General features: G+C 37.2%; 1 protein-coding gene across 1 annotated transcript; it reads left to right on the top strand.

Annotated features, from left to right (window-relative positions):
* The first annotated feature begins 7,851 nt into the window (after positions 1-7,851).
* Positions 7,852-18,098, top strand: MMP10 (matrix metallopeptidase 10). Its single transcript, XM_054440038.2, has 10 exons — positions 7,852-8,098; positions 8,840-9,081; positions 9,224-9,372; positions 9,837-9,962; positions 11,819-11,983; positions 12,170-12,314; positions 13,282-13,415; positions 15,600-15,759; positions 16,484-16,587; positions 17,707-18,098. The coding sequence occupies exons 1-10, from the start codon at positions 7,994-7,996 to the stop codon at positions 17,805-17,807; spliced, it is 1,431 nt and encodes a 476-aa protein (XP_054296013.1). The 5' UTR covers positions 7,852-7,993; the 3' UTR covers positions 17,808-18,098.

Below are 18,098 nucleotides of genomic sequence, written 5' to 3'. Positions count from 1 at the left end.
CACTAAGATTTTCTATTTGGTTAATGCTGCATAATATAGTTTGTCAAGATAATCACTAGTTTATCATGACTAATTTGGGAGGAAAGTTTATGTAGGCAGGAGTCTTGCAAGTAGCTTTATACAGGCAGAAGCAAGCTCTACACAGGCAGAAGTAGTACCTCCCTCTTGCCAGAGGAGCACAAACTACGCTTGCATGGAGAATTGATAAAGACCTCATTTGAGACAAAAACCTCACAAGATAGTGTTTGCCCTCGTCCCAAATTGCTCTTCCCTCTGCTCATTATTTTCAGGCAAATGACTAAGATCAGGTCTCAGTATAGTTCAGATCCTAGCTATGGTAGGAAATAGGTTACTAACCAAAAGAATTATAGGACCTGGGCATTAAGTATCATCAGAAATCAAGGAAACACATATGGGAGTAAATCTGAAAGGCATCGGATTAAGTTGGGGGATGTAAGGTTGGAGAGGGAAGAATTTATTGACATCGATACACACATTCTTGACTTGGGAATCAATTTTCTAGAAAGGAAACCAGCAGCTTGTCTAATACTCTGCTGACATGGATTCTCAAATCTTGGACACAATGATGTCCTGTGGTATATGAGGTGGAGATGCCAGAATTTCTGTGGCATGATTTTGAGGAAGAAGTCAGAAGGCACAGAGAGATTTGAACCTTAAAATGAATCTATTACATGAGATTGAAGAACCCACCATCATACTCTGTTGCCTGGGAAGGCCCAGAGGGCACTCTTTTCATTGGCTTTCATTGAAGCCATAAGGACCATACTGGTGAGGGTGCACACTGGTGTCTCAGAGATACCTGGTGGTAGTTGTTCTCTGTAAGGTGGGTTAAGAATATGAGGTGTTTCTGGGGAATTGGCCTCTCTAGTATCATTAAAGATGATGGGATAGCAGAATGGCAAAAGTGCATACATACAGACGTATATGTATATACATGTATATATATACACATCCATATACATATATACATATGTATGTACACATGCATACATATATCTCTCCATTTATATACACACATATACTATATATACATATACATACGTATATACAAATCATACTTATCATATGTATGTACAAATAATACAAAACATGCATAATATGTATACGTTATAATATGTATACACAAATCATACAAAACATGCATATACGTATGTGTGTGTGTATATATATATACATATGTATGTGTATATATGGAGAGAGAAATCCTCCTTCAAGGGGACCCAGTCTCTCTCTCTCTCTCCCTCTCTCTCTCTCTCTCTCTCTCTCACACACACACACACACACACACACATCTTAGTAACTGTGATGCCACTATATACCAAGGATTACACGTATGTCTTTTAAATTATCCTCATAAAGGTACCTATGGCCATCCGCCAGGTTAACTGTGCACTGGGGAAGAAGAGTACTCAGATTTTGCAAGGACAGTTGGATGCCAGATCTGAACTGACCTGGTATCAGAGGTCCCAAAATGGCATTATGGCCTTCCAGTTTAGAAAGGAGGTATATGAGGGAAAATGATAAATAGGGTTCTGACTCAAGGTCATCTCACCATGGGCCCCGTGGGCCCACAGACCATCTTGTGGTTGTTCCCTGACTTCTGGAATAAGATCTTTATGGTGGGAAGGGCCAACTAGTAGCCCCTGAAACTGCTCCTCCTAAACTCTGGTCAAAATAGTAAACCAAAAGCAGCAAAAAACCAATGTCACATCCTGGGAGGATTGCACAGACTGGTTACACTATCAGAGATTTAAAAGCAACAAGGAGGGTAATCCTCTCACAACCTCACTCAATTAATCCTTGGAGCCCTTGCATAAACCAAATACATCATGATGGTGGACTTACCTAGTGGGTAACTACCTAGCAGGTAACTTACCTAGTGGGTAATTACCATTACAGCTACTATTTCAGATATGATTTCTTTACTAGAGCAAATTAACACAGCCTCAGAAACATGATACAGGGTGATTCAAGAGGAGTGTTTAGAGATTTCCACTATTGTCTTTGAGCCCAGAAATGCACTAGAAAGTAGCGGTTTTGCTTGTTTGGGTTTTGTTTGGGTTTTAAATGAGGCTCTAGCCTTCCAGTTTGAATCCTTTTGGAGAATTTAACCCCAAACACCACTCTAAGGGGAAGTAGTAGCTTTTTTCCAGACCTATCCCATATGTCTTAAAGGGGCAGTGTTCTGGCCAATAAATTGCAGTGCAAAGCTGCAAGATCTGCTCTGCCATTCAACTCTTTGTGATCTTGACCATTCTGAGTCTTCGATTCCTTTCTGTGGTAAAGGGAAAATAATACTAACTTCCAGGATTGTCGTAAAGATAGAAGAGGTTAGATCACCTAGCACAGTGCCTGTCATGTTGAAAATATTCAACAAATGATAATTGCTCTTTTCTTTTGCATATTCCCCTAAAGCCAGAATTTTTCTTCAGTGCTTCTTTCCTCCCCAATGAGGGTCTTCCCACCAGAAAAGCCCACTGCACCAAGGAATCAACAGAGCAACTAACCTAACACATTGTTACTGTATTTCCTACACATTGGAAATACAGTAACTACATTCATAGACCATTATTTTATGTGTTTAGGTATTGTTAAAATAATAATGGCCTATAATGTCCTATAATGGACACAACATAAAATTATGCTTTCTAATATTCACAACACTGAAGTCATGATACTGAGGTCTGTCTAACCCCTACTTTGATACTTTGCCTCCTTCCATTTATAGTATTTTCTATAGCAAGCATAAGTGACCTGCAGTATTTGACTAAACTACCAGAATAGAGAAAAAAATGAATATAAATCTAACAATAAACCGTGTTCCCATTGTGAAGCAGTCAAATTGTAACTAAAAGCATGGGAAAGAGGTGAACTTTTCACTTGTTATGAGTCTGTGTAAAAACCAGTAATTTCCAACGAAAGAAGTTGCAAAATACTGAAGTCAGTGTCATGCCATGGTTGACGCAGGATTATATGTATACGTGTACAACCTTAAAATCAGAGGTCTTTGGGTATTGAAAATTAATAGCTAACCAGTTTTCCCAAGAATTGGATAAAATGGAAGTGAAAAACCGTTATGCATTTCTCTGTCTTAGTCACTGAAATTGCACTGGATTGTAGACCTGCCTTCTGTCTGGATCACATCAGTGCAGCACAGGCCAAGAGGAGCTGCAAGTGACAGAACAGATAAACATAGATCAAATGAAGTAACTGTGTTAGCAGGATGATCAGAGAGTTGGGAGAAAAGAACAGAAGCTAAGGAGATAAATTGAAGGCATGTTCAGGGGTGAGTTCAAGAATGAGAAATAGGCTGAGTGCGCTGGCTCACGCCTGTAATCCCACCACTTTGGGAGGCTGAGGTGGGCGGATCATGAGATCAGGAGACTGAGACCATCCTGGATAACACGGTGAAACCCCGTCTCTACTAAAAATACAAAAAATTAGCCGAGCGTGGTGGTGGGCACCTGTAGTCCCAGCTACTCGGGAGGCTGAGGCAGGAGAATGGTGTGAACTCAGGAGGCGGAGCTTGCAGTGAGCTGAAATCGCACCACTGCACTCCAGCCTGGGTGACAGAGCGAGACTCAGTCTCAAAAAAAAAAAAGAATGAGAGATAAAGAACAGTGTCAAGACATAAAAGAAAAAAAGTTGGGGAAGAACCAAGGTCCAAGCCAAGAGGTTGTTTTAAAACTTTTGTCATTACTATTATTTTAAATATATTTGGGGGGTACAAGTGCAGGTTTGTTACATGGATATATTGCATAGTGTTGAAGTCCGAGCTTTTAGTGTAACTCTCACTGGAATAGAAGACATTGTGCCCCCATTAGATAATTTCTCATCCCTCTTTTCCCTCCCACCCTCCCACCCTCCCGAGTGTCCAGTGTCTATTATTCCACACAGTATATCCATGTGTACACATTATTCAGCTCCCACTTGTAAATCAGAACATGCAGTATTTGACTTTCTGTTTCTAAATTATTTCACATAACATAATGGCCTCCACTTCCATCCATGTTACTGCTAAAGACATTATGTCATTCTTTTTTATGGCTGCATAGTATTCCAAACAGTATGGAGATTTCTCAAAGACCAAAAAAATAGAACTACCATTCAACCCAGCAATCCCACTACTGGATATCTACCCAAAGGAAAAGAAATCATTATGTCAAAAAGATACCTGTACTCGTATGTTTATTGCAGCACTATTCACAATAGCAAAGATATGGATAATGAAGCCAAGAAGTTTTTGATAAACATCCAAGTTGTAGTCATGGAGGTTTCTTCTGGCAGTTCTGAATAATCTCTTCCCACTTATTAGCTTTTGATCGTGAGCTTATTATTCAATTTTTCTAATCTCAACTTTGTTGGGTTGTTCTGAAGTTTAAAAATAACTCACATTTAAGAACTGGCTACAGTGGAAGCTCAATACCAGGGGTTTCACCTTTCTTTAAGTATGAGCTCTGTATGCTTCCTTGCCTGACCCTATACATACTTCAGTAGGTTTAACAAGTAATGAATTATTTAAAGACAAATATAAGACTCACCTGCTCCAGGTCATTAATTTCTTCCAGGTGTCATGGTTTAATGCAGGACAAGTTTAAACACTAACATCATTTCTGTGAGACATGTGCTATCCTACAGGTTCCCAATTATAGTCGTAGCTATTACTACAATGTAAACTTTCATTGTATCATTACCACATAATAAAATCCATTAACAGGATGTGTCAACACTAATAAAGTTATGACTCAAGCAAAAATGGGCATCTCACAGCTTGTCAAATCAGGGCCTGGGGCATTGTCATAGATTTGTCAGGCCAACAAGCTTTGTCTGTTAAAGGTGTTGGAGTGAAATAAGAAGAGATTTGTTCCCCAGCATAAAGCATACAAAATAATCTTGTGAGTGTGGTTATATCCACCCCATTTTATAGATGACCAAATAATGGCCTGAATTAATTATACACAGTCATGTGTGACTTAACAATGGGGACACATTCTAAGAAACATGTCCTTAGGCAATTTCTCCATTGTGCAAATACCATGGATTAAACTTACAAAAACTTCTATGGTACAGCCTACTACATGCCTAGACTATGTGGTACAGCCTTTAAAAAATTTTCTGGGGAAAGTGATCCTCCCATCTCAGCCTTCCAAGTAGCTGAGAGTAGAGGTGTCAGCCACCACGCCCAGCAAGCCTATTACTCCTAGGCTACAAACCTATACAGCATGAAGTTCTACTGACTACTGGAGGCAATTGTAACATAATAATAAGTATTACTGTATCTACACATATTTTAACATAAAAAATACTATAAAAAGATGGTATTAAAGATAAAAAATGGTACAACTATACAGGGCACTAACTGTGAATGAAGCTTGCCAGACTGGAAGTTACTCTGAGTCAGTGAGTGAGTGGTGAGTGAATCTGTACACTATGTAGACTTTATGAACATTGTATACCTAGACTACACTAAATTTATAAAAGCATTTTTCTTTCTTCAATATAAATTAACCTTAGCTTACTGTAGTAACTTTTTTACTTTATAAACTTTTTAATTTAAAAAATTTTTTGACTCTTTTGTAATAACACTTAGGTTAAACACAAACATTTCACAGAGGTACAAAAATATTTTTTTCTTGATATCCTTATCCTATAAGCTTTCTGCTATCTTTAATTTTTTTTTACTTTTTAAACTTTTTGTTGAGAATGAAGACACAAAACACAGATTAGCCCAGGCCTACACAGGATCAGGATCATCAATATCACTGTTTTCTACCTTCACATCGTGTTCCACTAGAAGGTCTTTCAGGGCAATAACACTGATGCAGCTGTCATTTCCTATGATAATAATGCCTGTATAGGGCAGTAACCATGGAATACCTTCTGAAGGACCTGCCTGAAGCAGTTTTACAGTTAACTTTAAAAAAAAAGTACACTCTAAAATAAATGATAAAATGTATGGTAACTGCATAAACAGCCATTTATTACTATTATCAAGAATTAGGTACTGTACACAATTGCATGTGCTAGACTTTTATATGGCAGCACAGTAGGTTTGTTTACACCAGCATCATCACAAACACATGGATAATGCATTGTACTATGACATTATGATGGCTACGATGACAACAGCTGATGGGTGCTTATCAGCTCTGTATTAGTTTGTTCTTGCATTGCTATCAAAAATACGTGAGACTGGGTAACTTATAAAGAAAAGAGATTTAATTGGCTCACGGTTCTGCAGGCTATATAGGAACCATGGTGGCACCTTCTTCTGGGGAGGCCTCAGGAAACTTGCAATCAGGGCAGTAGGCAAAAGAGGAGCCTGCACTTTACATGGCCAGAGCAGGAGGAAGAAAGAGGGGGGAGGTGCTACACACTTTTAAACATCCAGATCTCATGATAACTCATTCACTCACTGTGACAAGAACATCACCGATGGAATGGTGCTAAATGGGCATGAGAAATTCGCCCCTGTGATCCAATCACCTCCCACCACGCTTCACCTCCAACACTGGGAATGACAATTTGACATGAGATTTGGGCAGGGACACAGATCCAAACCATATCAAGCTCCATTATAATCATATGGGACCACCATCATATATGTCGTCCATCGTTGACTGAAACATTATACAGTGCCTGACTGTACTTGCTCAATGTCCAGCTGACTTTATTTGAGTCTAGTTGTCACCACACTGTAGAGCAAACTCTTTGGCAACAGTAAGTCACAAGCTGACTTGGCTGGCTCAGTGTATATCCCAGTTTCTCTCCAACTCTGGCTTGGAAGTCTCAGAGCCTCTTGGTTCCTGGAAGTCTCACCTCTCCAGGCTACCTAAGTAGGGTGGGAATGGTGGGTGATACTGAAAAGATCATTCCTACACACTTATTATTTTAATCTGTCATCACTTTGAAATTATATACTTCAGACATGGTAGAGTTAATTTATGTTTAGTGAGAGAAAAATATAGTTCTTTACTAAAAGAATTTTGGGGTTCTTTATATTAACAGGTTAATTTGACAAAACAGTTATTGCAGACTTACTGTGTTACTGTGTAAAAAGCACTTTATTTGGCTGAGAAAACAAGAAAGAAAATACTATTCATGGGCAGGGATGGATCGTTAGACATGTGAAAGAAAGGGAGGATTTGAAATCATTTCCCATTACAGATCTCAATTCATCTCCTCCTTTGTACCTTAAGAGGAGAAAGAAAGGATGAAAAGAATTTTTAAAAGCAAAGAAGAGGAAGAGGGTAGGAGGACCATTTCAGTCTAACATGCAATTTAATTTTTTCTATTTAACAAGTTTTATGGAGCAGTTACTTTGAACATAATTATACACTGGGAAATGGAGAATGAGTGAACACCAAAGCTTCTCTCTTTGGATTCTTTTCTCTACATGCTCCATGTCCTTCTCACAATACCCCTACTCCATGGCCAGTAAATCCGTCTGAAAATCAGTAATAGCTGTTGTAAACAAGGACTCAAGAAGTGAAATATTTGTTTTAATATCTTTGTAGATAGTAACTCCCACATTTAGACCACAACTATATTTGGAATTTATTCCCATTGACCTACTTGATTCTTCCTGTTTATATTTAAGTTTAAAACATAGCCTTCTTAAAAGAAAATTGCACTGATTTTAAAATGTCTACACATTTGGCATTTTACCAAGCTTGTCAGCTCTCTTTAAGTAAATACAGAGACATGAATTATCCAGCCAATTCTTTTTCATCTTTACAAACACAGAAATCATTTCCTGGGGATTAATCATTCTTTCAAGTTTAGAAAGTTGAAGGAAAATACTGATGTAGGCTGTATCACCATTACATTAAATGTTTGTGAACGTTCAGACTTAAAAAACACATGCATGAATCATACTGTTGGTGATCTCAGCATTGTCTCTGTATAAAAGAAAGGCCACTAGGGGGTAGAGCTAGAAGCCCAGTAGACAAAGAAGGTAAGGGCAGTGAGAATGATGCATCTTGCATTCCTTGTGCTGTTGTGTCTGCCAGTCTGCTCTGCCTGTCCTCTGAGTGGGGCAGCAAAAGAGGAGGACTCCAACAGGGATCTTGCCCAGGTAATTAATGGTGGCATCTATTGCAGCTACTGGCCAGCTCAAGTGTGTCTACTTGGTCTTCCAACACAAAGCAGAATGATTAGACTAGAGATCACTTTGTCAGAAAACTGTAGCATCAGAGAATAATTAACAGGCTGGAGGTGGAAGTTATTTTTATGTTAACAGAGAAGAAAAGAAAGATTCAGAAAGGGAATATAAATGCTCAAGGTTACAATAAAATAGTAGCAGTATATTTGTGGCTAAGTGAAAAGAACATATGGAGAATATATGAAACTCCTCTGGCTTTAGAATTTCTTTAGTTAAAATTATTGGGGAGGGGAGCATGCTAAGTTTGATCTTTAAATCATATCAGGTAATAGTTTTTATATTTTTACTTGTTGTATTTGGACAAAAGAGTTTACCACACTTTAGTCTTAAACCAGGTCTATAATAACAATGTAAGTAGAAAAGGTTAGTATTCTAACTTTTCACAAAACTATGTTAAAAGAGGGTTTCTTTGAAAACTAACAAAAATAACGCTAGACCTGAATTTTCAACCCCAAATTCCTTACTTGACTAGCAAACTAACACTGCAATAAAATTTAAAAATTTGTATGAAATGGGGAGTCTTAATGAAAAATCAAATTAAATGTGATAACCTCTTTTGTTTTAAGAAACTAGAGGAAAATTACGATGGATTATAAAAGTTGGATAAATGATGGAAAATCAAAAAAATGACCTAAAAATTCTATTTTCCATTAGCAATACCTAGAAAAGTACTACAACCTTGAAAAGGATGTGAAACAGTTTAGAAGAAAGGATGGTAATCTCATTGTTAAAAAAATCCAAGGAATGCAGAAGTTCCTTGGGTTGGAGGTGACAGGGAAGCTAGACACTGACACTCTGGAGGTGATGCGCAAGCCAAGGTGTGGAGTTCCTGACGTTGGTCACTTCAGCACCTTTCCCAGCATGCCGAAGTGGAGGAAAACCTACCTTACATACAGGTAATGGTTCAGAGTAGTTTTCACATAATATTGAAACGTTATAAGTTACTCGTCATATTTGGATAAGTAACATAAAGTTTTCTTTAACAATTTTTCATAATGGCAGGAGAAAATAATATCCTCTTCAATTTTTCTCCTCCAGGATTGTGAATTATACACCAGATTTGCCAAGAGATGCTGTTGATTCTGCCATTGAGAAAGCTCTGAGAGTCTGGGAAGAGGTGACTCCACTCACATTCTCCAGGCTGTATGAAGGAGAGGCTGATATAATGATCTCTTTTGCATTTAAAGGTAATCAAATAAAGCATCCATTTATCTGGTGTATCAGTCTGTTCAGACTGTTATAGCAAGATACCTCAGACTGGGTAATTTATAAAAAACAGAAATTTATTGCTCACAATTCTGGAGGCTGGGAAGTCCAAGATTAAGGTGCCAGCAGATTTAGTGTCTGATGAGAGCCTATTCCTCATAGATGGTACCTTCTGTGTCCTCACATGATAGAAAGGGCCAGGAGGTTCCCTCAAGCCTCTTTCATAAAAGCACTAATCTCATTCATGAGGGCAGAGCACTTATGACCTAATCACTTCCTAAAGACCTAACCTCTTAATACTATATCTCATTGGGTATTGAGTTTCAACATATGAATTTGCAGCAGACACCAACATTCAGACTATAGAATCTACTGTTGTTTTATTGGAACAGGGTAAAAAAGAAATTCTGAACACTTATATTTCCATTAATTTGTTCCCTATCAGAACATGGAGACTTTTACTCTTTTGATGGCCCAGGACACAGTTTGGCTCATGCCTATCCACCTGGACCTGGGCTTTATGGAGATATTCACTTTGATGATGATGAAAAATGGACAGAAGATGCATCAGGTGGGTCGTAAATCTCTCAGGAACATTTCAGGAATAATGTCTAATCCTACCCAAAAATAATTGGATTATCTAGAATGAGCAATAAATGGAATATACTAGCAACTGAATTTTTTTATTACCTGAGTTTTAAACAGAAGTACTGTTTGTTTCAATCATTATTGAAGAATTTTATTAAATGTCTGTATTTTCATGTTTGCCCCCACCAAGTACAATATTGTAAAAACCATTCAATCTTATCTCCACAACTCAGGATCTTGTGGGGGTTTGAGGATCAGCGTAATTAATAATGTTTTTCATCACTTTAATGATAGATGATTAGGGTAGAATGAATTCCATTAAATCAGTTCCAATCCTAACATTTGCCCTCAGGTTTACTTTCTCTCTTTTTTCTCATTGGCCTCCTTTTTACTTAAAAGTAGGGATCAGGAGAAAATGCCAGGACCTGAAAAAAAATTGTTAGGTCATCTTTCTAAATAAACATCTCACTGTCTGTAGCTTAGATGGGTTTTTTTTTTTTCACCCTAAATTGGCTTTGAAACACTTTACATCTAAACATAGTGACTAAAATTAACTGTATGCTATTTAATTTTTAAAATGGCTTCTGAAGTTTAGAAACACACTGTTGAAATAATCACTATTTCTGACAGTGCCTGGGGTTTTTAATGTAAATGCAAAGAACATCTTTCCTGAGTACAAGACTCAGGAGGCTGAGGCACGAGAATCACTTGAACCCAGGAGGTGGAGGCTGCAGTGAGCCGAGATTGCACCACTGTACTCCAGCCTGGGCAACAGAGTGAGACTCTGTCTCACAAGACTGAAGTTTGTGTTGCATGAAATTATTGCCTTTTATTTGAACAACTGTTCTTTTCTGCACAATTCTTGGAGCCTTGGTTAAAGAATATCTACTACTAAATTCAATAAAACTCTTTTTATAATATTTTTAAAAAGCTGAATCTAGCTGTGTTTGTGCTGCAGAAAACAGTTATTGGGCACGTTTCTGTTTTAAACTAAAGATTGTACACATCCAGTGGCACCTATTACTGGGAAGATTTTTGACAATCAAAAATTATTTTATTATGGCCAGGCAACGGTGGCTAATGCCTGTAATCCCAGCATTTTGGGTGGCCAAGGTGGGTGAATCACTCGAGGCCAGGAGTTTGAGACCAGCCTAGCCAACATGGTGAAACCCTATCTCAACAAAAATACAAAAATTAGTCAGGCATGGTGGCACGTGCCTGTAATCCCAGCTACTCAGGAGGCTGAGGCACAAGAAATGCTTGAACCCATACTCCAGCCTGGGCAACAGAGCGAGACTCTGTCTCAAAAAAAAAATTACTTGAGTATGATGAAGAGGAGGAAGAGAAATTCAGACTAAACCCCACAAGAAATAACCACAGTCTTCTGGCTTGAAAGTTTGAACGTAAATGTTATATGATTAATTTTAACTGAGGTTGCAACTGGCAAGTGTTCCTAAATTTGAACAATGACTTTTTATTTTTAGACAACGAAGAGTTATATTTATTGACATGCTATTAGTCTTGTCCTTTCAAAAAAAAATCTTTTGAAAATAATGCTTCTCATTTGTCAATATAGGAAAAGTGTCTTAGTTTTCCTGACCAAGGAGGGATCTAGGGAGGGATAAGGTGAAAAACTGTCTTATATATTGACTTAAAGTCAACCTTGAAAAACACATTAATTTCTATAAAGTATGGAATGTGCCAATCAATGAACCAATCCACAAATACTGAAAAGACATGGTGGTTTCAAGGATGGCCTGTACAGCTGGCATATGTTCTGTATGTGTATTTACGGAAGAAAGAGCTGGTGGATTCTGAATATTTATGATTTTCATACAGGCACCAATTTATTCCTCGTTGCTGCTCATGAACTTGGCCACTCCCTGGGGCTCTTTCACTCAGCCAACACTGAAGCTTTGATGTACCCACTCTACAACTCATTCACAGAGCTCTCCCGGTTCCGCCTTTCACAAGATGATGTGAATGGCATTCAGTCTCTCTATGGTGAGTGATGCTGGAAAAATTAGACATTGCAGCTCTACAATGACAGTCCTCAAGAAAGCTTTCTAGTGCTACCTAAAGTATTTCTGATTTAGCTTGAAGCACTTTGAGAATGTTTGAAAGGCACACAAATTGACAGACGCATCACATTTTTTTTAATGTTTGCATCCCCAAATCTGTTTCCTTTAGGACCTCCCCCTGCCTCTACTGAGGAACCCCTGGTACCCACAAAATCTGTTCCTTCAGGATCTGGGACGCCAGCCAAGTGTGATCCTGCTTTGTCCTTCGATGCCATCAGCACTCTGAGGGGAGAACATCTGTTCTTTAAAGACAGGTCAGACCAGAAAATTGTATTTTTCTATCTATTCTTTTGATGTACAGTGCTTAGAAAGAAAAACAGAAACTTGACAGAGCTTTTTTTTTTAACTTTTATTTTAGGTTCAGGGGTACATGGGCAGGTTTGTTATATAGATAAACTCGTGTCACAGGGGTTTGTTGTACAGATAATTTTGTCACCCCAGTACTAATCCTAGTACCCAGTAGTTACTTTTTCTGCTTGACAGAGATTTTTTTAAACACAAAATTTCCTCTACATTTTAAAATCATTCAGATCTAGCTCTTGTTGGATTTTTTACATCTTCTTAGAATTGTCCAGGACATTTTTTACAGACTTATAAGGGATGATTCTTGGTCCCTAGACTGTAAGCTTGATTAAGGCAGGGAGTTATATCTGTTTTGTTCATTTTTTTAAAATATCATAAATCATGGAACTTCTTCAGAAAGCACTGGTGGATCCTTAGAAGCAGGGTGGTATCCTTCCATTTGCTAACAAATGCTACTATTCAAATTAATTACTTTTGGAAAAAAGTGATATGTGCTTGTGCACAATATTTAAACACTACCAAAAGATACAGGGTTAAAAAATCTCTCTCCAGTCTTTGGCCTACAGTCCTCCAGCTCCCTTCATATGTGCAACCACTGCTACCAATTTCCTTTGACTCTTTACAAAAATGTCCTATTCATATACAAGCATCAATATACACATAATATTTTTTAAAATATTAGGACATAATATGCACACTGTTTATGGACTTTTAGAATGGAACCAAGCTACATAATTTTACTGGAACCAGTCACAGGCCTGCCATCGATTTCATTACCCTGGAATCACATGCAGGAGGATGGTTTAATACAGACTTCTATGAATGGGTGAATTAGCATGGATTTAAAAAAAAAGAATATGTTTTTTTTTCACATATCTAAAGGAGAAAGACAATTGCAGGTAATTTTATGTATTACAGATATTTTTGGCGAAGATCCCACTGGAACCCTGAAGCTGAATTTCATTTGATTTCTGCATTTTGGCCCTCTCTCCCGTCATATCTGGATGCTGCATATGAAGTTAATAGCAGGGACACCGTTTTTATTTTTAAAGGTGAGTACTATATAAGAATTTTCAACTTGTTGGAATAAATCCTATTGCAAAAATTTTATCGACATGAGTTTTCTCCATTATATTAAAGTTTAGATTACTGCAAGACCTTGTACTAACACTTAAATAAAATTTGTACAAAGAACATTATAAACTTTATTTTAGAGACCTCTTAAGAAAATAGGTGGTATTCCATATTCATGGATAAAAAATGCAACATAGTACAAATGTCAATTTATCTATAGATACAAGACATTTTCATTTCAAATGCCAAATGCCAAAAGATTTTTCACGGAACTTGACAAATTAGTTTTCCAATTTATAAGGCAGAGGAAAGGCCAAGAATAGCCAGGAAGCTCCTGGTGAACCCATCTTATTAGATGAGGAGAAAAGCCCTGTGTTATAAAACTTTAATCGGTAAGATGTAGTATCACTGCAGGGAGAGATAAATTAACTAATGGAGATATTCAGGTATGGCAGCTTCTTTATCAGAATTTTAAACTACTGTTTCAATTTGTTTTATTGGTAATATGCTATTTGAGTTTCTATTACTTCTTGGGTCAGTTTTGTTAACACGTTTTTCTAAAAATTTGCCAATTTTGTCTGTTTTCACATCCATCAGTAAAAAGTTTTTGGAAAATTATTTTGTTGTAATTTGTATTATTGCTGAAGTTTTGTTCTCTTTTTCATTCCTAATACTGAATCCTTTTGCCTTTCTCTTTTTTCTTCAACTGTCATAACATATGTAATAATTTTACTGATCTTTTCAAAGGACTGACTTTTGGCTTTATTTACTCTCTATATTATATTTTGATTTCCCATTTAATTAGTTTCTGTTCATATCTTTATTGTTGCCTTAATTTTTGTTTACTTTGAATTGATCCTGTTATTATTGTTATAGCTTAAGTTTGATACTTAACTTATTAACTTGTAACTTTTTCTTTTCTAATACTAGCATTTATTCCTATAAATAACAATTTCTTCTGTTTCATCCAGCAAATTTTGATATGGAGTATTTTCATTTTGTTCAATTTTAATTCTTTAATTTCTCATTTTTATTTTTTCCCTAGACTCATAGGTGATAATGGAATATTTTTAAATGTCAAGCTTTATGGAGATTTTAAAAGTATTTATTTCTGGCCATCTCACTTTTGTGAATATCAAATGAATGTGAAATTGCAATAGAAATTGTAAAGGATTACATAACTCTAATGTATTGTTATCCAGTAATGTATCTCACATTTACATATCACTTGCACTGTGTCAGACACCATGCTCATTAGTGGAGGTCAGGACTGAAAAGGGCTCATATTCTAGAAGCAGCAGCAGAGATGAAGCCTTTGGCAGCCTACATATGACAAGTGCTGGGACTGAGAGAAGGAAGGGTGCCATGGGAGCACCTGACTCATACCCAGGGCTCAGCAAAGATCACTTAGAGGAGGTGATGTTAGGATGGGTCTTGAAGTTCTCTTTTGTTGTGCAGAGATGGGCTGGGTGTACAGAAAGTAGAAAGGTCTTTAAGAAAGAAGAAATTGTTTTTACCAAGTAAGAGCATATCTGGAACTGCTCAGACAGATACAAGTCATTCAGTTCAGACGAAGCAAGAGAGATAAACAACAGATGGACATTTTAGGTTAGTGAATCTGGCAGTAAGTGTGAAGAAGGAATTCAGGCTTGGGGTCTGGGAGAGTGATGTAACAAAGTAAATGCAGAGAGATTGATGGGATTTTATTCTCCTAACTCACTAGAATTTGAATGAATTCTGACAGTGTTCAGAAGCAACACAGATTGGAATTACTGACTGTGAAATATCTCGAAGGAAGTGTCCAATAAGCAACTGATCTATTGGTATGAAACTTAAGAGAGAGAGGTCTAGGTGAGAAATTCAGGTTAAAAAGTCACCAACAATTATAAGAAATAACTAAAACTGATCTATAAATAAACTATAACGTATAGATACAAATATATAAGCCAGAGAAAGGGCAGTGAATCCGAGTTATCTACTCATTTATTCATTCATTCATTCACTCACTCATTCAGGGAGTATTTATTAAAGACTGGCTGTGAACTGGGCATTATTAGGTTGGAATTAAAACCAAGACTTCCTCTTTACCACAACAATGCACTATAATTATTTTTAAAATCAATGGCTTCATGTAAAATGTCTTGGATTTATTTTTTCAACAGGAAATGAGTTCTGGGCCATCAGAGGAAATGAGGTACAAGCAGGTTATCCAAGAGGCATCCATACCCTGGGTTTTCCTCCAACCATAAGGAAAATTGATGCAGCTGTTTCTGACAAGGAAAAGAAGAAAACATACTTCTTTGTAGAAGACAAATACTGGAGGTGAGATGCAAGAGAAATGACTTTCTATGAAGCCTGATTAAGAAAAGTATTTTCTTTCTTTAAGGATGTTTCCCTACCCTACACCCACCCTCTAACTTTCTCTAACTTCAAAATTTATGATTATGAGGAAGACAGCTTATTGTTCTACCTTCCGGATACAAAGGGCTCTCAGAACGGTGATCACTGGGCCATATACTCAGACACTAAAAGACATCAGCAGAGGCCAGCTGAGGTCCAAAGGCATTCACCTCTTATTCCATTTCCAGTCACCATGTGGCTGCCATAGAAAGCCCAGGTGTGGCAGGCTTTGGAGACAAGATCTACAGGGTCCCAGTGTGACTGAGAACCAGAGGTTTATTTTTAGCTAAGTGATTTAATTCATTTTGCATATTATGTCTACACAGTCTTTATGTATTTATAGTAGACACAGGGAAATTTGGTTTCTGTGTGTCCAGGCTTAGAAAATTTACCTCAGACATATGTATGGAACCTTTGTAAAATGGCATAATATTCCTGTTTCTGGGAAAATATTGTTTTATGTCTTAAACTTGTAAGCCCAGGAAAGTAACCTATTCTTGTAGCTCTAAAAATGTTTAACATTTTTTATACAACTTAAAAAGTTTGTCTAGGATTCCACAAACTGGAAAATTAACATCACATTATACTATTGTGTGTAATGGAACTACTGCACATCATTGAACTGTATTTCTTTCATTTGGTTTAGATTTGATGAAAATAGCCAGTCCATGGAGCAAGGCTTCCCTAGACTAATAGCTGATGACTTTCCAGGAGTTGAGCCTAAGGTTGATGCTGTATTACAGGCATTTGGTAAGAAGACCCTTATTTCATTGTCAACGCAGGCATCTCCAGGCATTTTTATGATTTCAAAATAAAGTGCAGAGTCAAAACAGTTTTTAAATCATTCAGTCTGATATCTTTTTTACTCCAAATTCCTGAAAATCTTAACTTTCCAATTTATGCAAAGTGGGTTTAAATTTGTGTGTGTGTGTGTGTGTGTGTGTGTGTGTGTGTGTGTTTTCCTGAATAACTTCCAAGTCTCTGTTTCATACCTGCACATAAAATCAAAGGATACTTACACAGAAGCCATTATCTTTCAGGTCACTATGTTGGTATAAAAATACAATCTGTGTGAGCCAGGCTTACTAATGGCTGGTTGTCATTCTATTCTATCCCATCTTGTTGTCCCTTTTCTTCTATCCCACCCCAGGGGAGCCTTGTCTGGGCTTCTGTTGCAGTCTGAGATTGCCTGCATTAGTCATTTGTAAATAAAATAGTAGTCCTCCCATATGCTCAAAATAGGTAAAATGTGATTCCTGGTAATGGGCAAATAGGAAAGCAAAACTTGTTCTTGATTACTCTGAAGGAATTTTGGAGGGAGCTGCCAGTGCTTGACAATCCAATGCTCATGAGGCTGATGATCTTGTTACTAAAATGACTTAACCAGGATGGATTCAAAGCAGGAAATGGACCTCTGGCTCATTTATCATTTGTCTGATTCTCCTGGGTCTAGTTGTCTCCCAAACTGTAATTTAGGACCCAGCAGAAGAGGAGAGGTTGGAAAGAAAGGAAAACAAGGTTTTAAAATATTATAGAATTTTATCTGTTTAGAACCAGTATGACATAATGTTTTAGAGCACTTCCTTTGGAGTCAGATGAGATGGAGTCCTCCCTCCATCCTTCCTTACAGATGCTACCTTGTTAAAATTACAAAACCGTCCTAATTTTTAGTTTTGTTCTCATTAATAACACATCACAGTTTTTTGTAAGGGTAATCGAGATAAAGCATGTAAAGCACTTAGCTCAGTGCTTGGCATAGAGTAATCACTTAATAAATGCCCTCCATTATTAACTTGTACTCAATCTAAGTTATATGTGTTGCAAATGACATATTTGAAGATGTCTCATTTTCTTTATCTATATTTACAGGATTTTTCTACTTCTTCAGTGGATCATCACAGTTTGAGTTTGACCCCAATGCCAGGATGGTGACACACATATTAAAGAGTAACAGCTGGTTACATTGCTAAGCGAGATAGGGGGAAGACAGATATGGGTGTTTTTAATAAATCTAATAATTATTCATCTAATGTATTATGAGCCAAAATGATTAATTTTTCCTGCATGTTCTGTGGCTGAAGAAGATGAGCCTTGCAGACATCTGCATGTGTCATGAACAATGTTTCTGGAATGCTTCACTTGCTTTTGAAATGCACTGAATAGAATTAAGAAATACTCATGTGCAATAGGTGAGAGAATGTATTTTCGTAGATGTTTTATTACTTCCTCAATAAAAAGTTTTATTTTGGGCCTGTTCCTTA

The sequence above is a fragment of the Pongo pygmaeus genome, chromosome 9, assembly GCF_028885625.2.
Source record: "Pongo pygmaeus isolate AG05252 chromosome 9, NHGRI_mPonPyg2-v2.0_pri, whole genome shotgun sequence".
Classification (NCBI taxonomy): Eukaryota; Metazoa; Chordata; class Mammalia; order Primates; family Hominidae; genus Pongo; species Pongo pygmaeus.
Note: the sequence above shows the minus strand (reverse complement) of the source record. Positions and strands in the feature narration are given on the sequence as shown.